At 40.1% G+C, this 17,772-nt stretch overlaps 1 protein-coding gene across 1 annotated transcript; it reads left to right on the top strand.

Moving 5' to 3' along the window:
* Positions 1–1,550: 1,550 nt before the first annotated feature.
* On the top strand, positions 1,551–17,437 carry LOC138937454 (uncharacterized). The gene is made up of 8 exons (XM_070303763.1): positions 1,551–2,727; positions 6,460–6,980; positions 8,772–9,313; positions 10,552–10,785; positions 12,897–13,060; positions 13,239–13,639; positions 14,239–14,316; positions 17,043–17,437. The coding sequence occupies exons 3-8, from the start codon at positions 8,951–8,953 to the stop codon at positions 17,183–17,185; spliced, it is 1,383 nt and encodes a 460-aa protein (XP_070159864.1). The 5' UTR covers positions 1,551–2,727; positions 6,460–6,980; positions 8,772–8,950; the 3' UTR covers positions 17,186–17,437.
* The last annotated feature ends 335 nt before the right edge of the window (positions 17,438–17,772 follow it).

Raw genomic sequence — 17,772 nt, 5'->3', positions numbered from 1 at the left:
CGGGGAACGAACGGGGGGGGGGAGGGGGCCTTGCGATTTTACATTCACGCGCGCGCGCGCGTATATTTCTCTCCCGCATATCTCTGACATCCCGTTTCGATAAAACCGATGGTACCGCGTCAATTTCGCTATCCAGCGAATTGTACGAATCAATATCGTCAAATGGAGACACATGATAAGAGTAAAGGGTTAATCGACTTCTCGGTCAGAGGCTAGAGAAGCGTTGTTTGAGTAAATCAGGAACCTCTGTCTGGGAAAGCTCAAGGACGATTCGCTAATAATGCAAATTGGGACAACGTGGCGTTTAATTACAGCGCGCTCGGTTTTTTTTTTTTTTTTTTTTTTTGTCGTGGAACAGCGGCATCGAATTTATGGAGTACATACGCAATATTTATGCGCGATATTTATGATCATAAGAAGAAGACCCGGCCCTTTCGTGTGCGCGCGGTACACGCCTTCCTCTCGTCGACTTCCCCGATACGACTCCGGCGGCGAGCTTTCGACCTTGGCCGGTCTAAGAAAAGTTTCTTGAATAATGCGCGCCGTTCTCCATGTATCGACGGATGTAAAACACACGGCGGTATGGTGCATCGCCGCTGCGTTTGCTTTATTTCTGGCGACAATCACGCTCGGATATTATATGGCGGCCGCGCGTACAAATTGCAGCCGAGATTAATACGGTGAAATTATTACGATCGTTATATTCTCCACCTCCCAAGACTTTTATAGCACCATTGTTCTCCTTGACAATTTAATATCGATTAACAGACATTTAGAAAAGGATAGTCACACAGCGAAATATTCTTGTCAACTTCTCTTTTATCGCACGTGTACTCGTCGTTTCATTCCAGTTTAAGGGGGTACATCCGTTTGAATCTTCGAGAAATGAGTATATTTTCTAGATTTTTTGCAGCGTAACGAGTCGATAAAAACTTTTTATTTTTTTTTACAATTATCAAATATACAATATTATTAAGTAATACAATATTATTATTATTAAGTAAATTATACATAAAATATTATTAAGTACTTAAATAAAAATTCTCCTCTTTTTTTTTTTTTTTTTTTAAGTTATTTGCTCCTCCAATTTTAGATGGCTGCACACAGTGTGCATGAAAACGTTCGTTTATCATATTCCAAATAAAAAATATAAGTTTTTTTTTATTAAATATATTAATAGCTATTTGTTATCCAAGCGTTTCTTTAAAAATTTAAAGAATAAAATATGGCGACCTATCGAAAAAAAATCCATATTTTTTTGTTTATGACAAAAAAATTGAGCCCGAGTTTTCATGTACACCGTGCATGAAAATATAAATCTACAAATATTTGCTTTTTAAAGAAAATTTTTTAAGCTGAAAATTTTTACTTAAGTTTTTAATAATATTGTATTAATATCGTAAAAAGATTAAAAGTTTTTATCAAGTTGTTGCGCTGAAAAAAAGAAAAAATCTCGAAAATGTATTCAGTTTTTCGAGAGTTCAAACGGGTATGCTCCCTTAATATTGTATTATTCAATGAAAAAGAAAAAAAAAACATTCCAAGGGCGAACGATCGTTTCGGAATTTTACGAGATTATTACGCAGCGCAGCTGCATCCTATGCAATGTAGATGCTACTGCAATCTCGTACGTCCCCGGGCGAGCAAGAGGGCCGATGGAATTTCAAATGAAGATGCGATTGTACGCGTATGAAATCGTCAGAAAGGATTTTCGTCAGGATGCGGCGCGTAATCGGTCACCGAGAGGGGACCGCCCGAGCCGTAGACGTCGCGGGGGCATTAAAATCGCCGAAGGAGAGCGGGAAGAGGGGAATCGGGAGAGGAGGCGACGAGAGAATCCACCGAAAATAAAACCGCTAAAAATCGGGTCTTCTCTCGGCATGACCCAACCGTCGCGGTCGGTTTGCGGTCGTCCAACAGGGGAAAAAAGGACTTTCCCTTTCGCCTCTTCTTCGTCCGTCCCTTATCGTTCTTTCCCGATCCCGCGCGAAGGAAAGCATCTCCTCCAGCGAACGCGGACAGTTGGATTTATATTCAAATGAATCCGCGATGGAAGCCTCGATTTATCGAACCCCGTAGCTCGTAGATGGGAAAGGGGAAAGGAAAATCAAAGGGTTAAGTTACGAGAGAGGTAGGATGCGCCTAAGGGCCAAGTTCCTTTCTTCGCTCGCTTCAACACATCGTCGCTGCTCGCGGGCTACGATCTCTCCGAGTCGAAGATTATATAACGAGCCCGTCTTTCTCGGAATTTCAAATTTCGTTTTTATGATTATGTCTTTTAATTATATACACTCCAAACTAACGGCGCATCATCGAAACGCGCGCGTTAATACGTATTCACATATTTAATTCGTGAGCAGCGGACGTTGTCGCAATAACGGGAACAGCGCTAAATTTTGAAGCAACGGTGATAACGCGATAAAAATTTGCGAGCAAAGTTTTTCAACGGCGTAATTATCGACACGACCGTGTCCTCCTCTCGCATGCCTTTATTTAGCTTTAGTCGAAACCGGTTGCAAGCGACTCCGCTCCTCTCTCTGGTTCGGAAGAGAGAGAGAGAGAGAGAGAGAGAGAGAGAGAGAGAGAGAGGAACGCCAGGGATTCGGCGCGCCGCAATTTTAAGGTTCCTCTAAGACGAAGGAAGGAATTTCGCACGGCCGAATGAAGCAGAGACGGCCGACGATTTCTTCCAGCCGGAAATTTTTCGCCGACGTCGCACCTGGCTTGGTAAATTTGATTATTTTGGTCTGCGTTTTGCGCGTAAAATATTATTTAGTTATTCGTTTTCGACATGCTGGATCTGATGAATTTCTAAATAATCGAAATATCAAGTATATATATATATATATATATATATATATATATATATATATATATATATATATATATATAATTTATGCGCACATAATATTTCAATAATTTTTTTGTAATAACAATAACAGGGTGTCTACTTAAATCCTGAAAATTCTCTGATCTTTTAGATATTTTTAAAATTCCAGATGAAGAGAATATTTTTTAAACTTATTTTTTGATACAATTTTCTAAAATAATTTTTTTCTTATTGTACGCGCTTTCTAACGCTTTTCATTCATACGAAGGAAAAATACAAAACTATTCAAGTACTTAAACTCCGCTAGATTTACAAATGTATTGAAAATAAAACTGAATAGCTTTCGTTAAGATAAATTTTTTAACTTGCATAACGTTTTCATATTTCATATCGCGAAAAATTAAAACAAAGAATATGTATTGCATCTTTAATATTTTGTTAAGACATTGAATATATAAACAGAGATAGATATATATTTATAATATATTTCAAATACATAATTCACAACATGGCTTATTGACGAATTGTCTACTGCTTATAAAATATAAAAGCAAAATTATCGAAGAGAGAGTTTTAAAAAAAATTCTCCGAGTCCCAACAAAATTCCATGAAAATTCCTTGATTTTTCCAAGTATAAAAAAATTCCCTGAGAACCAGGTTTTCCATGTTTTTCCAGGGAATAGAGCACTCCGAATAAGCAATGTAAAATAGAAAGCTATAATTAGAAATATTCCTTATTAATGTACATCTATATCAAATATTACGCAAGATAATGTAATACGTTGAGAAGCTTCTCTCAATCTGATTTCTTCCGCGAAATATGTACTTCGAGTATTTTCAGGGACAAGGATTTCGGAATTAAGTATCGAAATTCGGTCAGGGTCGATCGGGTAATCTGCTACCTGCCCGTCACCGGCAACTTAATTGCTCTTTCTTGCGCCCTAATTTTCGTTCTTACCTTTCGCGGTTCGTCCAGAATGAAAAGGCGCCGGAGCACCAACACGCTAGATCGCGTGGGCAGCTTGCGTCATTAAGGGTAGTAACTTATGATACTGGAATAACTTTGGCGGAGAAAGTGGCCGGGTGTGGCCAGACGTCACCAGACGCGACACTCTGAAAGGAGTCTCGTTTTCCGATACTCTTTACGAAGACTCCATATTTCTCCTCAACCGGCTCTCGAATTCCCGATTCTTTCGTAACGAAACACAGGAATGTGTAATCTTAAATTTTATTTAAGACTATGTTAAATATTTTTTTAAGCTTTTAAAAATTTATTTTGAAACGACTATTTTTTTTCTCTCTCTCTCTTTTTTTTTTTTCTTGCGAATCATCATCGCGACATGATCGATCCTCCTCGCGATCGAAAACTTATCGTTCGCCTCCTTGCAATTCTCTCCCGTGTGCGACACGTGCGAGTAGCGCACGCTATGATCGCACGTGGGTGCACGCGTCGCACGTCACGCGGCACGTTCGGTAGCCGCGTCGCCGATCGAACGAGCCCCGGCCCAGGGTTCGACGAACTCTTTGTCTCGAAAACCGGACACAAACCGTACGTACGTCGCCGTCGGCCACGCCGCGATAGCGCCTAACATACCTCTCGCGTTTCTTGCCTCTTCTGCTCAACAATGTCGCCGGCGCGGCGAATCTCCCTTTCGCAAAACATCGAAACGAAAGGCGGAATTGTCCCTTTGCTCGTTTTTCCTCTCTGAATTAAATTTACCGATTAAATTAAATGGAGTTAAGTGAAATCAATTATATGACGAAACTAATAACTAAATTGGTATCGAGATACAATTAAAAGTACCTACTTTTTACTGCAATTATAATTTAAATAAATAATCAAAAGTTTCATTATTTTGTCCGAACGCGAATTATCCAAGGATGTATCGATTGCAAAAATAAATATAAGTAAGATTCATCTACGATATGCATCCGCTGTTTTATCTTTTATCACACGTTATACTCGAGAGCAATTCGGCGCACGAGTTGCGGTTGTCGGACCTCGATTTAAAAAAAAAAATCGCCGGTTCCCCCTTTTTCACGGGCTGATTTACGGCGAGACACGCGAACAAGAATACGCGGTGAATTTTTACGCACGTTTCTTTTATGGTCGCGCTTGCGCACGCGAAAAAGCACATCTCGCAACAATGTTACAGATAGCCGACAGGAAACATAAATATCGAACCTTCAAATCTCGAAATCCCGAATACGCTTCCCTCCTTTTACGGTGATGGATCCAGCTTCTTTGGGGCAGAGAGCGACGTTTGTAATTTCGTTTTTTACGCGAAATTACTTTTTATTTTATTGCAGCAGCAATATAAAAATACTGACGTACCGTTTAAACGTCAATAAAAACATATGTAAAATGACAGAAAAGTCAATATAGGGTGTCTATTCGTTGGAAAAGCTTAGAAAATCTGGAATTTCGTTTTTACCTTGAAAAATCAGGGAATTCTCATGGAATTTTATTCGAATTCAGGGAAAAATTCTCTCTTCGATCATTTTGTTCTTATATTGCAAGCATCGGCAATCTGATTGGCCAATGATTGTGAATTATATGTTTCAAATATATTATAAATATATATATCTTTCTCTCTTGGATTATATTGTATATTCATTGTCATAGCAAAAAATACTGAATACACAATACCAAGTACACATTTTTTATTGTAATTCTTACAATTAATGATAAAAAATGAAAATATTATGCAAATGAAAAATGCTTATCTTACAAAAGTCATTCAGTTCTTTCCAGTATATTTTTAAATTTAATATTTAAAATTTAAATGGTTTATTTTTCCTTTGTATGAGTGAAAATTAGAAAACGTGTACAAAAAAAATGACACTTTAAAAAGTTTCATCTAAAAATTCTCTAATTTTACCTGGAATTTTGAACAAATTACCTGAAAAATCAGGGAATTTTTTTACAAACTTTCGATAGACCTTGTAATATCCTTAAAAAAAAAAAAAAAAAAAAAAATTAATTTTTCATACTGTAGACTGGACCCCTCAATTAATAGAATTTTAATTAGAATTTCGGATAAGTCGATTCGCGCGACGTTTCTACTTAAGAACGCCTGATGGAATTTACTCGGAAATGGTTCTCGTGGATGTGCCTCTGTCATCCTCGAAGATTGCAGACGGTTCGTTAAACGTTTCCTCCCTCATTCTCGTCTTTGCACCTCCTCGCCTTTCGTTCGACCGCGGCGGATCTCGGGCCATTGTTAAAACTTTTTCGAGATTATTACACGTAAGATATGTAAATGCATCGCCGGGGTCGGTCCTCGACGTCGAAGGATCAGCTTTGCCAGGCCCTTCTCTCTCGTTCTTTCGGAGAGCCCTTCTACCTCGCTTCGCTCAGCAGGGGCGGATCAGCGGAATAATTCGCGAGCCTGTGCAATTACATATCATTCCTATCTATTCTCTCAATTTATCTGGAAAATCAATAAATCAAATCAATCAAATCAAATAAATCAACTCGTATCTTAAAAATATCCTTAATATTCGATAGATTATTAATTATTAGTTTCGATAAAATTCAGAACCAATCGATAATCCAATTTTTCATTCATTTAATAATAAATAATTGTAATAATGTTTATACAGAATATTTTTTTTCTCTTATGCAGAAATCGATATACGATTTAATTGGATGTCGTACGGGAAGGAATTTCTTTTCACTATCCGTTCCTGCTCTTCTCCATCGCCACCGCCGCCGACTCTGCATCGTCATCACCATCTCCCCGACTTCTCTGTAACGGATAGGCCTCACCTCCGGAACGGAACTGACTCCAGTCCGCTTTCGGTTTGGCCATCGCGAATGCCAACGCGTCGACCTCAGTAGGAGCGCAGCGTTCGCAACGTGCGCTTCGCTCGAAAACGACCGACCATCGGTCATCGTCCTCGAACTCGTCGGTCCCGACTAAAATTTCCTATGAACAGAGGAATTTATTCATCCGCGCCATACATGTAACCCTCTGGATCTTGAAGAAAAAAGAAAAAAAAACATCGCGAAAGGATACGCGCGAGGAGCCTGCGACAACTGGATAACGAATCCTGTGGATGGAGCGCACGCGATCGGATCGGAAGGAATGAGTCCGAATAGCTCGGTGGATCCACGAGAGAAAAGCTCGATGCTGAAGAAGAGCCTGTAAGAATCCTCTCCGTTAGGGAACATCTTTTTACAATATTAATACGAAACAACACGCACTTGGTATCCCTCAAAATAAACAGTGTATTAATTTGCGCAAATTGTGATCAATTTTATACGATTACTTCTCGATCGCGAGGAAGCTGAGAATGAAAAATTGAATCGATCAAAACCTACGATTTTTGCGTGAAGTCGAAGAGCGCGCGCGATACCTGATGATCTTTACGCTTCTTCGTCGTGTATTACTCGGTTCGTGCTTCACTCTACTTACGGCTGACCCTGTTCGTAATAATTAATGGCGTTAGGCCAGGCGAGTCCCCCCGCGCCTCTCTCCCCGCGAATCGGTCATGCCTGGCCCCGGAGATAAGTATAGATAGTTCGTCCGCATCCGCGACTAACGTGTTCGCGTTATTAAACAATTTCCGAGCGCGATTGAGCAGGCTCGTAATTAACAGCGTTGCGATTAACGGCGTTAGCGCATATAGATCGCTTGTACCTACCTACCTTCTATAGGATAAGTCACGAGAAGCGGCTTAATTGATCATTAACACGACGATCCATCGATCTTTTTTCTTGGTTTCCCGCTCCTTTCGGTCGCGACCCGGTCGGGATATTACGTATGTATTGTCTGAAAGATCCGGAACACCTCTGATAAATCGCGTTAAGACGAAGGGCGCGGTTATCTCGAGTCTCGTCGGGACACGATGCGTCCGGAGGAAAATTGCATCTTTGATAGCCCCGATGTGCACTGAGATGATATGATTGAGACTATTCGAAAGGCTTAAGTGTACACGTATAAGCGGGCCGAGTCACACAAGCGAGTTTGACACGCGAGACCAGCGGAAAGAGATTGTAAATCATTATTAATGCCATCCAGCATTCCTTGGTTGATGAGAATTTCCCTCCCCCGGAGGGAAAAACCGGAGACGCTTCCCTTAAACGTTGAGCGAATTAAACTTTATGCAGATATGTGTTGAAACTTGCTCTTCATTCATCGCAATCTTTAAGGATGTATGTGTCCATATGTCAAAACATTTACGAAAGCATGAAAATTTCGTTGATCGATCCTACTATTTCTTCTGAATATCTGTACAAAACCTGAGCTCAATTTTCTTAACGGTTTGGGAATTATTCAAGTTTAAAGTTAGTATTAATACTTATGGAAAATTGTATATTGTAGCATTTATTGACAAATTTGACAAGGAAAAAACATTGCCAATGAAATGAAATTTTTTACATATATTAAGAAAACTGTAATAAATATTTTTGCAAAACTTGATTTAGATCCACTTACTCGTTTAAAAGTTATTTACTAAAAATTGTAGAAAAATATTCTCTCTCTCTCTCTCTCTCTCTCTCTCTCTCTCTCTTTCTGCAAATTATTTGTTTGTTTTTCGTTTCTTGCTCTTGATTTCAGGAGGTATTCATGATCAAAAAAATTTTTGTCATAAATTAGGAAAAATATTAATTACAACTATTTTTGTTCATGAAGACGTTAAAAACCATATTATTTTGTGATACTTTAATTCTTTTTATAATCCGGATTTATTTATTTAATTTTTCAAACCAGTATAAATGTAAGAAATGTTTTTTTAAACTTTTGACAGTTTTTTTCTACTATTGTGCAGCCAAAACATCCTTAACACAAATTTTATTCATTTGCGAAGGTAGTTGATAAGACGTTTGTCGATAAGACACAGCTCACGCGTGACGTGAAAAATAAAATAATCGTCGGCTCTAAATAAGGATCGATCAGCCTCTGGTGTCGTTTAATTACGAGTATGATTACAGACGCAGCCGGTGAAGCCTGACTCGCGGATGCGTGAGTGCAAGGATGCGCGCACGCAGGAGACGGTGCGTGATATCCCGGTGACGAGGACGATCAGAATTACACCACGTACACGCGCGCGAGCAGGAAGCACGCACGAATCCACGCAAGCGTACACGCGAGAGATCAGAGACAACCGCCGATGAGGCTGGGCCCGATCATCCTGTCGTGGGCCATGGCCACGGTCAGCTGGCCGGGCCTGACGGCGGCCCGAACCCCGCGCTCCCGGGACTACGAGCTCTCGACGGAGTTCTTCCTGGTGCCGTCCGAGACCGGACAGCACGGCCTGGCGAGCGTGGCGAGCGTCATCAGCGTGCCGGCTCCCAATCGGACGGTGACCGTCTTCAGGTCACCGCCGCCGGGTGTCAGGAAGAGCCAGGAAGTGGAGATGCGACCGACCCCCAAGTCCTTGCTGAAGCAACGACCCTGGGCACTGCCGCTCGCCGCGCTGAGCGCCGCGTCGATGCTCCTCATGGCCAGTTTCGAGGTCTTTGTATTGTTCAAGGTGGGTCCTCTTCTCTCTACTGTGTAAGGACGTTGACGCTTCTATTTTTCGAAATGTATTCCTAACGGGCTCCGCGAATCTGCGGAATTCTTATTCACCGGAACGATGGTATCTTCGATGTGTTAGGTATCCTTATAATTACTGCCTCGCAAATGACGATCCGCGATATATCGCGTTTGATCTTAATCATTCCATAGATTATCTCGAGAATTTATCTATCCAATCTTTCAATTCAATCTCATATTATTCATCTGAATTCTCATCTGCTTTCGTTTTTTTTTTTTGTTTTTTTCACAATCTCACAACCTCTTTTATTCTCCTTTTTGTTTAAGATACTTGATTATGTATATAAGGTAACGCCTTTTGATTTTCGGGTTAGTAATAAATCTGGAGAGTAATAAATATATAATTTATTATCGTACGATCTTAGTTTCACCTCTTCGATCGTATGAAGATACGAATTTTAGAAAATTTTACGTCGAACAGAGAACAGCTGTTCTCCGAGTGAAATGAAAATGTCTCGGCTGGGCTTTTATCGCTCGAACGGTCGCGGCCGCGATCGCGGAATTAATAGAGCTCGTCGTCAATCTCGCGCCGACACACTATCAATCGTTTTCGTTCGATAAGCTCCAATAAACAACGTCAATACGGAATTTCGCCGAGACCTAGACTCAGTTTGCATCCGCGTTCGACCAATCCCGATTTCTCCTGGTTACACCCTCTGACACATTCCATCGACTATCAAATCGATTAACATCGGAATTACGGGATTTTCCAGTTCAAAAATATATTGAGAGAAAATGATTAAATGGATAATTAAAATTTAATTGAAACAGCGATTTTTGCGAAATGTTTTGGGAAAAAATACATTATTTTTGCATCATATATATATATATATATATATACAGAAATTTATTAATGGAAATGCTTGCTTTCTTTTTTCTTTTTCTTATTTTTTACTCAAAAAAAAAATGTAGAGAATGTTTTAAATATTTTTTCAATTTCGAAAATGCGTAGCAAGTTGCATTACTTTAATTGGGAAAATTAACGTGAAAAAATTAACGCAAAAGAATTAATTTGCTTGAAAACTTAATACACGTCTAATTACGCTATGTAAGCGACTTATTTATTCACAATGTTTCGCGTATCATTTTTTATCTCTCTTCTCCGCAGAGAAAAAAGCGCGATATGGAGATCAGTGTCAAAACGGTATTAATGGCACTCACCCGGTGTTTCAGGCTAGATCGACGGCGCCGAATAGACGACATTTGTTTCTGGGACAGACGCTACTTCTGGGCCTCTTTCTTTTGGCGGGCCTTTCGGCTGCAGCTTCCCTCAGCCAAAATCCACTATCCTGCGCCGCTTTCCGATTAGTGGGTCTGCCCGCCGCCCTCGTGTTCGCCGCCCTACTGGTCAAATGCGTCTTCCTGCTCTCGTTGAACAGCGGTGTCTATCTGCCGGCTCCTTATCAGGTAAACGCCCTCGATACGAATGATCTATTGTATCATAGTAGGTTCTAGAATCATAAATCATTCATTGATTAACTTGGCGAATTTTTTATTTTACAAATTTCGAGACTGTCGTAATGTTTTAGATGTAAGTGTAATATGGAAAAATGCTGGCGTATCTTTATGAATTTACTTCACGTGGATGAAACTTATCAAAACACACATACATTTAACATGGCGAATTTAAAATTAAAAGGAGAAATCGCCATATATCAGTTAAGGGGACTATGGAGTCAAATTTTATCGAAAATAAAGTTTATTTTTGGGAATTTATTACAAAAAAAAAAATGAATTGAGATCGAGACTTGTCCTTTAACAAAATGTTTATTAGGATCGTAAACAATAAAAATTTTTTTCTTTAATTGAGAATATGGATTAAAAATGCATAGGCGCTGCAGATGGATGATCGAAAAGGATTTTTAAATAAGTTTCGCAGCAATTTTTATTTAAAATAAAAGTAATACAACGACCTTCTTGTAAAATATTCTTTAAAATATATCGAGAAATCGGAACAAAATTATTAAAATGTCGGCTATAGAAGGACGATTTTTTTTTTAATTTCTTTTTTGTCGAAAAAAGAGCTGTTTGATTTTTTTCTCAAAAATTAAAATTTGCACAGACTTCTTTTTAGATGTTCAGTCCGAAATTATATATATTATAAACATGTTCAATTTTTTTCAAATTAATTTGAGCTTCTGTATTTGAGTTATCACTGCAAAACAAAACAAAAATAAAAAATGGAGAAAAAGATATTTAAAGATTTTAAAGTATGATTTTCGATACGTACTTCGTTTAATGATTTCGAGCAGCGAAGTAGAAATGGAGCAATCGTATTAAAAACAAGAAAAAATCGATTATTTCATATTCAAAATTAAGATTATTTATGTAAGAATAATTATTATCAGATTACGACTACCTGTGTTCGAGCGAAAACGAGTTTGAGCTCTTCGACTACCAAATCCGCAATTTTGCGAATTTTGACATAAATCAAACAGCATTTCACTCGGGAAACATAACAGTTTCGAGAAATAAAAAAAGATATCAATTTTTTTACCACCTAGTCCTCTTAAAGGAGACCGGATAAGGCGGGATAATTTCAGGATGCTTGTAATGATGATTTGCATTGATAAGATCTTACGAGGTTAATGAAAAGCAGGCATCGAAGACATATAAAAATGAAAACCGTAATGTAATTTCACCTGTCTTTTTTACACCGACAATTGCGTCGATCTTTCCGTCTCGCCAGTCCGGACGTTCATCTCGCACGGTCATTTGTATATCGCGAACGGCTCTCAAACCTTCTTCCCTCCTCTTCCGTTTACTCTTCTTACCCTTCGTTGCGTCATCGCGCCGTACATACGACGATTAATTACACGTGAGCGAAAAACCACGAAGATAATTATCGCGGCATTTGTGTTGGCGCACACTCTGAATGACAGGCGTGGCACTCTCCTCGCGCTTCTCGCCCTGCGGAGATCTCCTTCCGGAGAAACATTCATTTTTCACGTTCGACGTGCTCCAACCTATCGTAGTACGATGATGTCGATGGATCATTTACGATCATAGAGAAATCTTTTTTTTTTTTTTTTTTTGCGCGTTAAAAACACGCGACATCGAAACGATCCGTTCACTGATAGGCAAAATGTAATTATATTCGAGTAATTAAGAACACTATTTTTTTATCATTTACACGTTTGGTTGACACACGCGTGCTAGTGACATTAATAGGAATTTAATTAGCGAAAATTAACACGAGAGATGTAATTATAAGTTATACTTCAATCTCTTCATGCTTTTGACATAGAGGATAAAGCGAATATAATATATCGTAGAAAAATAAAAACTTAATTCCATGTGTTTTATGCTCCTTTATCGTCCATATTACTTGGTAAAAAGCGTATTATTCCACACGTGCGGGTTAAAAGAACGCACGCTGGCCGGATGTCACCGTCGGACGTTCACCTTTAATTAAAGCGCCGATCGACGCGGGGTGGACGGCCGCGTGAATCTTGTAGAAAGGAAGTAATCGTGCACATGAAGAAGCTCTTTCTTCTGTCCTGGTTGTGCTGCTGCAGGCGCTGGTGCTGGTGTTCGCAGTGTTGGTGCAGGTGGCCATTGTCGGGCAATGGTTTTACGGCGAACCACCTGCGGTGATCCAGATGCAGCAACAGCAGCAAGCGGGCCAAAGCTCGTCCACCTCCTGCAAGACTCCACTCGGACAGATAGTGGCTTCCCTCGGGTAAACCCTTGCGAATGAAACTTATCCCATCTATGATCCTCTTTCTATACTTCACATCTTGATTATTTTACCTTGTCTCTTTTTTCAAGTTATTATCTTCACAGCTATAAATGATCTTTATACGTTCACATTTTAACTAAAGAGAGATTCGTCCTCTCCAGTTGTTGCTAAATTCCAGGTATCCCGGAGCGCTGTTGGTGGCAGTAGCTTGTCTGGCTGTTCGGGCACGAGGTGTCCGGGATAATAATCGGGAGGCAGCTTTCATCGGTCTGGCGGTCGGTCTCTCGTTGCCGATTTGGGTCTCCAGCGGGATCGGTTCGCTCGCTGCCGGCAGCGAGGACGACCGAGAGGCCTGGCTGGCCTACGGCCTCCTGGCCACGTCGCTCTTCGTCTTCCTCACGATGTTCCTGCCGAAGGGACGCCAGTTGGCCGCCCTAGGTCGCGAGGGTCCCGCCGCTGTTATTCGCGACCGCGACGATGCCCTCAGCTCCCTACCCGGCAGCGGCTACTCACCCTCCTTCTTTCACTTCAAGCCCGCGGAGACGTCTTTGAAGAGGAAGATGCATTATCACAGTGCCGGTAAAGGAAAATGAAAGTTGTTTGGAAAAAATAGATCCAATGCTAGAAGAGACGCTACGATAGATACCACCTTGACGTTTCTCTTTTTTTTTACCGAATCCAAGTTTCTCTTATCATCCTCACACCGTATGATTACGTTTCTCGAAGCTTTCAGCAATTGTCGCTCCGATTCGTTCGCTCGATACCGCGAGAAAGATCTTTCAGGTCATCGCTAAACGCAATCGGACAACGTAATCGCACCGAATAACGGAAACGCGGTCACGACCGACGAAATCGGCGGCGCGCAAAACGGGAATAAAAGAATGAAGGAGAAAGTAAATAAACGAGACACGTGTGTTTTGCTTTTAAAAGTGGACCAACATAATTCTCACTATAGATAATACTCGATTGTAATTACACTTATAACGGTTAATTCTGGGTAGAAGAGATCATCCTCTTAAATCGTAATCGAGAATACAGATAGTAAACTAAAATCGATCACGATGAACCGGTTGCAATCGGTTAAAACGACGTGCTCTAAAATGAACGGTTACAGTAGCGTAATTCGCGTAATCGCGCTTCCCCTGAGATTACCATAACGTGGAAACTTCTAATTACAGATCGAGTCGCGCTGGTCTCGTCCGGGATACCCGGATGCAGCGCCTGCAGGCACGGAGGAAGTCCAATATACTCGGATGGTAAGCTGTAATTATTTATTTTCAGAAATCAATTGAGGCCGTATTATTATTACGTGCCGTATGCAAAACTGCCCTGTGTGTCGTCGTATGCCGACCCCGTAGGTACTTGTATTTTTTTCTTCTTAGGATACCTCGTCGGTGTCCTTCGCGTCACGCGGGGAACAGGCTCTGACAAAAGTGTATCAATTTGTCCCGATCGGGACGTCATATATTATATGACAAACCTTATTATTATAGTTGATATTAATTAGTATAATAGATTAAAGTTTCATCGTTTATTTCTAGCTGAAAAACGTTAAATATAAATATCTTCGCACATCTCGAGGAAGAATGCGCGCATGGTTCGTAAAATCTCGACACTTCCTGTCCTGCCCGCGTATTTCCTAGCCCGAAACTTTTCCTCCGTCACGCTGACGCCCTCGGCGACCTTCACCTCGAGATGCGAACGAAAGAGGGGAAAGACGGCGGCGGGAAAGAGGGAGAAAGTCCGAGGCGGAGGTCAACATCGTTACACGTACGATGTTGAAAAAGGAAGAGGAAAGGGAGAATATAAATCCCGTTAGGGAGAGAGAGATTGGATTCTCTCGTGAAACGAGAGCCAACTCGGTGACAAAGATCTGCCGCGAGGCCTTCTTCGTCTTCTCGCGTCCGAGAGTCGACATTGTAGATGTATTTTCTTTTAGAGAGAATCGCGACGTAAACGGGAGTTTCACACTTTCTAGAGACGCATAATGGAAAAGCGCGAGCGTACGTAAACAAGATTTCTAGATGCTATTCAGTTCTATTCGTAGGGAACGCATCATTGTAACGAGGTCGTGATGTTACGTTTGCTCGTTACTCAACGCGTTACAAATAAAAGCGAAAAATATTTAAGAATAAAAGGAGGATATTAGACTCGTGTAAAAGTAACGTGGAAGGATATTTATCGCTCCACTTAATGGGCTCGTGGATCGATGCGAGCACGATCGTTTCTCAAATGTGCGCGTATACGACTACGTAGACGTAAACCATGGCTCGTAAATCGTAGCCGGATGACTTTCACCCACGCGATACGCATTTTACGTTAAGGACACGCGCGTGCCCGTAGGTATATACGCGGCTTTAGCGAAATTCGCGGTTGAATCCTTTCGAGAAATTAAATCGCAAACTTTCGCCCACGAATTCGTTAAAGCCTATTCCGCTTCTCGTAGAGTGTGAAACATATTTTCTCGAGGATACCGCACTCGTCGATATGCGTCTCACGGGTCCAGCATCTGACGACACGTTTCTTTACGGTAAAGTTCATTATTACGTGCAAGGCGTGAAATACGCAAGGTATTACGATGGTACAAAGGTCGCTAGCCTCCTCGAGCTCGAGAACAACTCGCTCGTTACGCGAGGCACGACATCTCGCTGACAAGTGGTTTCCTTTACATTGTCATCAGTTCGTAGCGCATGCAACAGACGTTACAAGTGAACGTATATAAGAAAGTGTGGTATTGATCAAAAGAAGAGAAAAGTAAATTAAAAGGATAATTAAAAAAAAAAGAAGCATTCACAAATTTACACTATAGTAACTTCGTTTCTCCGAGGAAGATCTTCCCGATTACTACGTCGAAAGGAATTATCACGTGCGTCTCGAAAACCGAATTTAATTACCCATCTAGTCTACTCTAAGTCGAGGCGAGAACCAACTCGCGTAATCGTCTTGTAACGACAGCTGCGAGAGCCACGAGACCTACTTTACGCCGACGATTTAAATTACAGCCGCGTTTAGAGCGAGAGGCGTAACGACGATTTCGTGTCCTGATTTCGCATGACGCGATTTCGACGGACGGGATATCTCGCCTGTCTATCGATATTATAATAATTTATTATCGAGAATGGAAAATAGTCACACGCGCTCTCCAAACACGGAAAGTTACGACCGGATACTCGCTCCTCTGATCCGATACTGGTTAATAATTCATTTCCGGAGGACCTGAATCGGAACGATGGGCGATTTGTCCTAGATGTTTAATTAACTCCCATTTTTTTTTATGACAGTTTAACAAAAAAAAAACACCGAGATAGGACTACCCGTTTCTTATAGATTTTTGGACACTGAACACGAATCCGGATGGAGAAATTTCTCCATCACGGCAGAATTTTGAGAAATTTGCAATTGAAGTTGCGAAAGAGGGCTATTTTCACGAACTTTGTCATATTATAGCTACAATATGTGACGTGCTGGAGAAGTTTTATTACAATTAAAATAAAATATGTTGTTAGAACTTTCAATCCTCAAAAGGAATTTTTGATGTCGGTTATGGTTAATAAGATATCCATAGTTAAATATGGGGTGTATTGCAGAAGTTAGCTGTGACTTAGATCATTGACGATTTGTCAAATAGCTTTCAATTGTTACCTAAACTTAAGAGTTTTTTAAATCGCTGAATACGAATCCAATGTCAAAATTGTTAAATTCAAATTGGTGGACTCAAATGTTTAGATCGCAATCTAAACTTTTTTAAGATTTGTCATCCGCCATATTGAATCCATCATTTTGAATTTGACAATTTTGACATTGAATTCGTATTCAGCGATCTAAGAAACTCTTAAGTTTAAATAAATATAATTGAAAGTTTTCTGGTAAAGTCCAAAAACCTATAAGAAACAGGCATAATTCCGGTGTTCGGAAAAAAAGTCATTTTTTGTTGAACAGTGTAATTATTTTATACGTTAATATATATTTATGCCATTTACAGATGTACATGGACCAATGGAGACGTTTGTTTTGCCACCTGGTATGTACTTGAGGCCAGAGGATGCCGGAAATCTCTACACGACCTTGTCGGCCAATCCCAATGTGTTCTTCCAGAGAGCATCTCATCCCGGAATGATGTACTGATAAGGCGAATCTTATCATCGATGACAATGAGTCTCGCTTTTTTGTAGATTGCGATATGTGACAAACTATTATTGTTTTCTCGTTGCTCTGTAAATAATTCATTACAATATATATCATTATTCAACTTGAGCGTCTAAAGAAAGAAAGAAAAAAATCTTAAAGCGATGAATCCTTTATATAAGTTTTTGTAATACAGATGATTATCGCCAGAATTAATGAGCATATTCATTGTGAGTCTAATGTTGTAAATCATTGATGCAAAAAGCTGGAAATGTATGCGTTACTTCCAGACCAATGTAATAAATGTACGTATGATACATTTTTTATGCAAGATCTACCTGTCTTTTCAATATTTGCTCTATTTTTAACGACATGCTTGGAAAAAATGTGCTATCAACTTTTTCAATAAAAATAATTCTAATTTAATTAATTGAAAATTGAAGGTAATATTAAATATTCTGTAGTATAAAACAATTCTGTAATTATTCCAAGCATGAAATTTCGTCGAAAGAGATCGATTTCGAATTCGTAAGAGGATCTGTCATTATCAGCTGATCCCTTCGCGACAAGAGTCGCGTTCGATCGCG

This window comes from Polyergus mexicanus, unplaced genomic scaffold (assembly GCF_030449975.1).
Source record: "Polyergus mexicanus isolate NDT 795.1 unplaced genomic scaffold, iyPolMexi1.0 SCAF_11, whole genome shotgun sequence".
NCBI classification, from domain to species: Eukaryota; Metazoa; Arthropoda; class Insecta; order Hymenoptera; family Formicidae; genus Polyergus; species Polyergus mexicanus.
This window is presented reverse-complemented; position numbering and strand designations above follow the sequence as displayed.

What these genes read in the sequence shown, in the direction of transcription:
- LOC138937454 (XM_070303763.1), top strand. Translation starts at nt 8,951, where the DNA reads ATGAGGCTGGGCCCGATCATCCTGTCGTGGGCCATGGCCACGGTCAGC. An exon ending in ATCTGCCGGCTCCTTATCAG is followed by an intron (nt 10,786 to 12,896) that starts GTAAACGCCCTC and finishes GTGCTGCTGCAG; the next exon opens with GCGCTGGTGCTGGTGTTCGC. An exon ending in CAGATAGTGGCTTCCCTCGG is followed by an intron (nt 13,061 to 13,238) that starts GTAAACCCTTGC and finishes GCTAAATTCCAG; the next exon opens with GTATCCCGGAGCGCTGTTGG.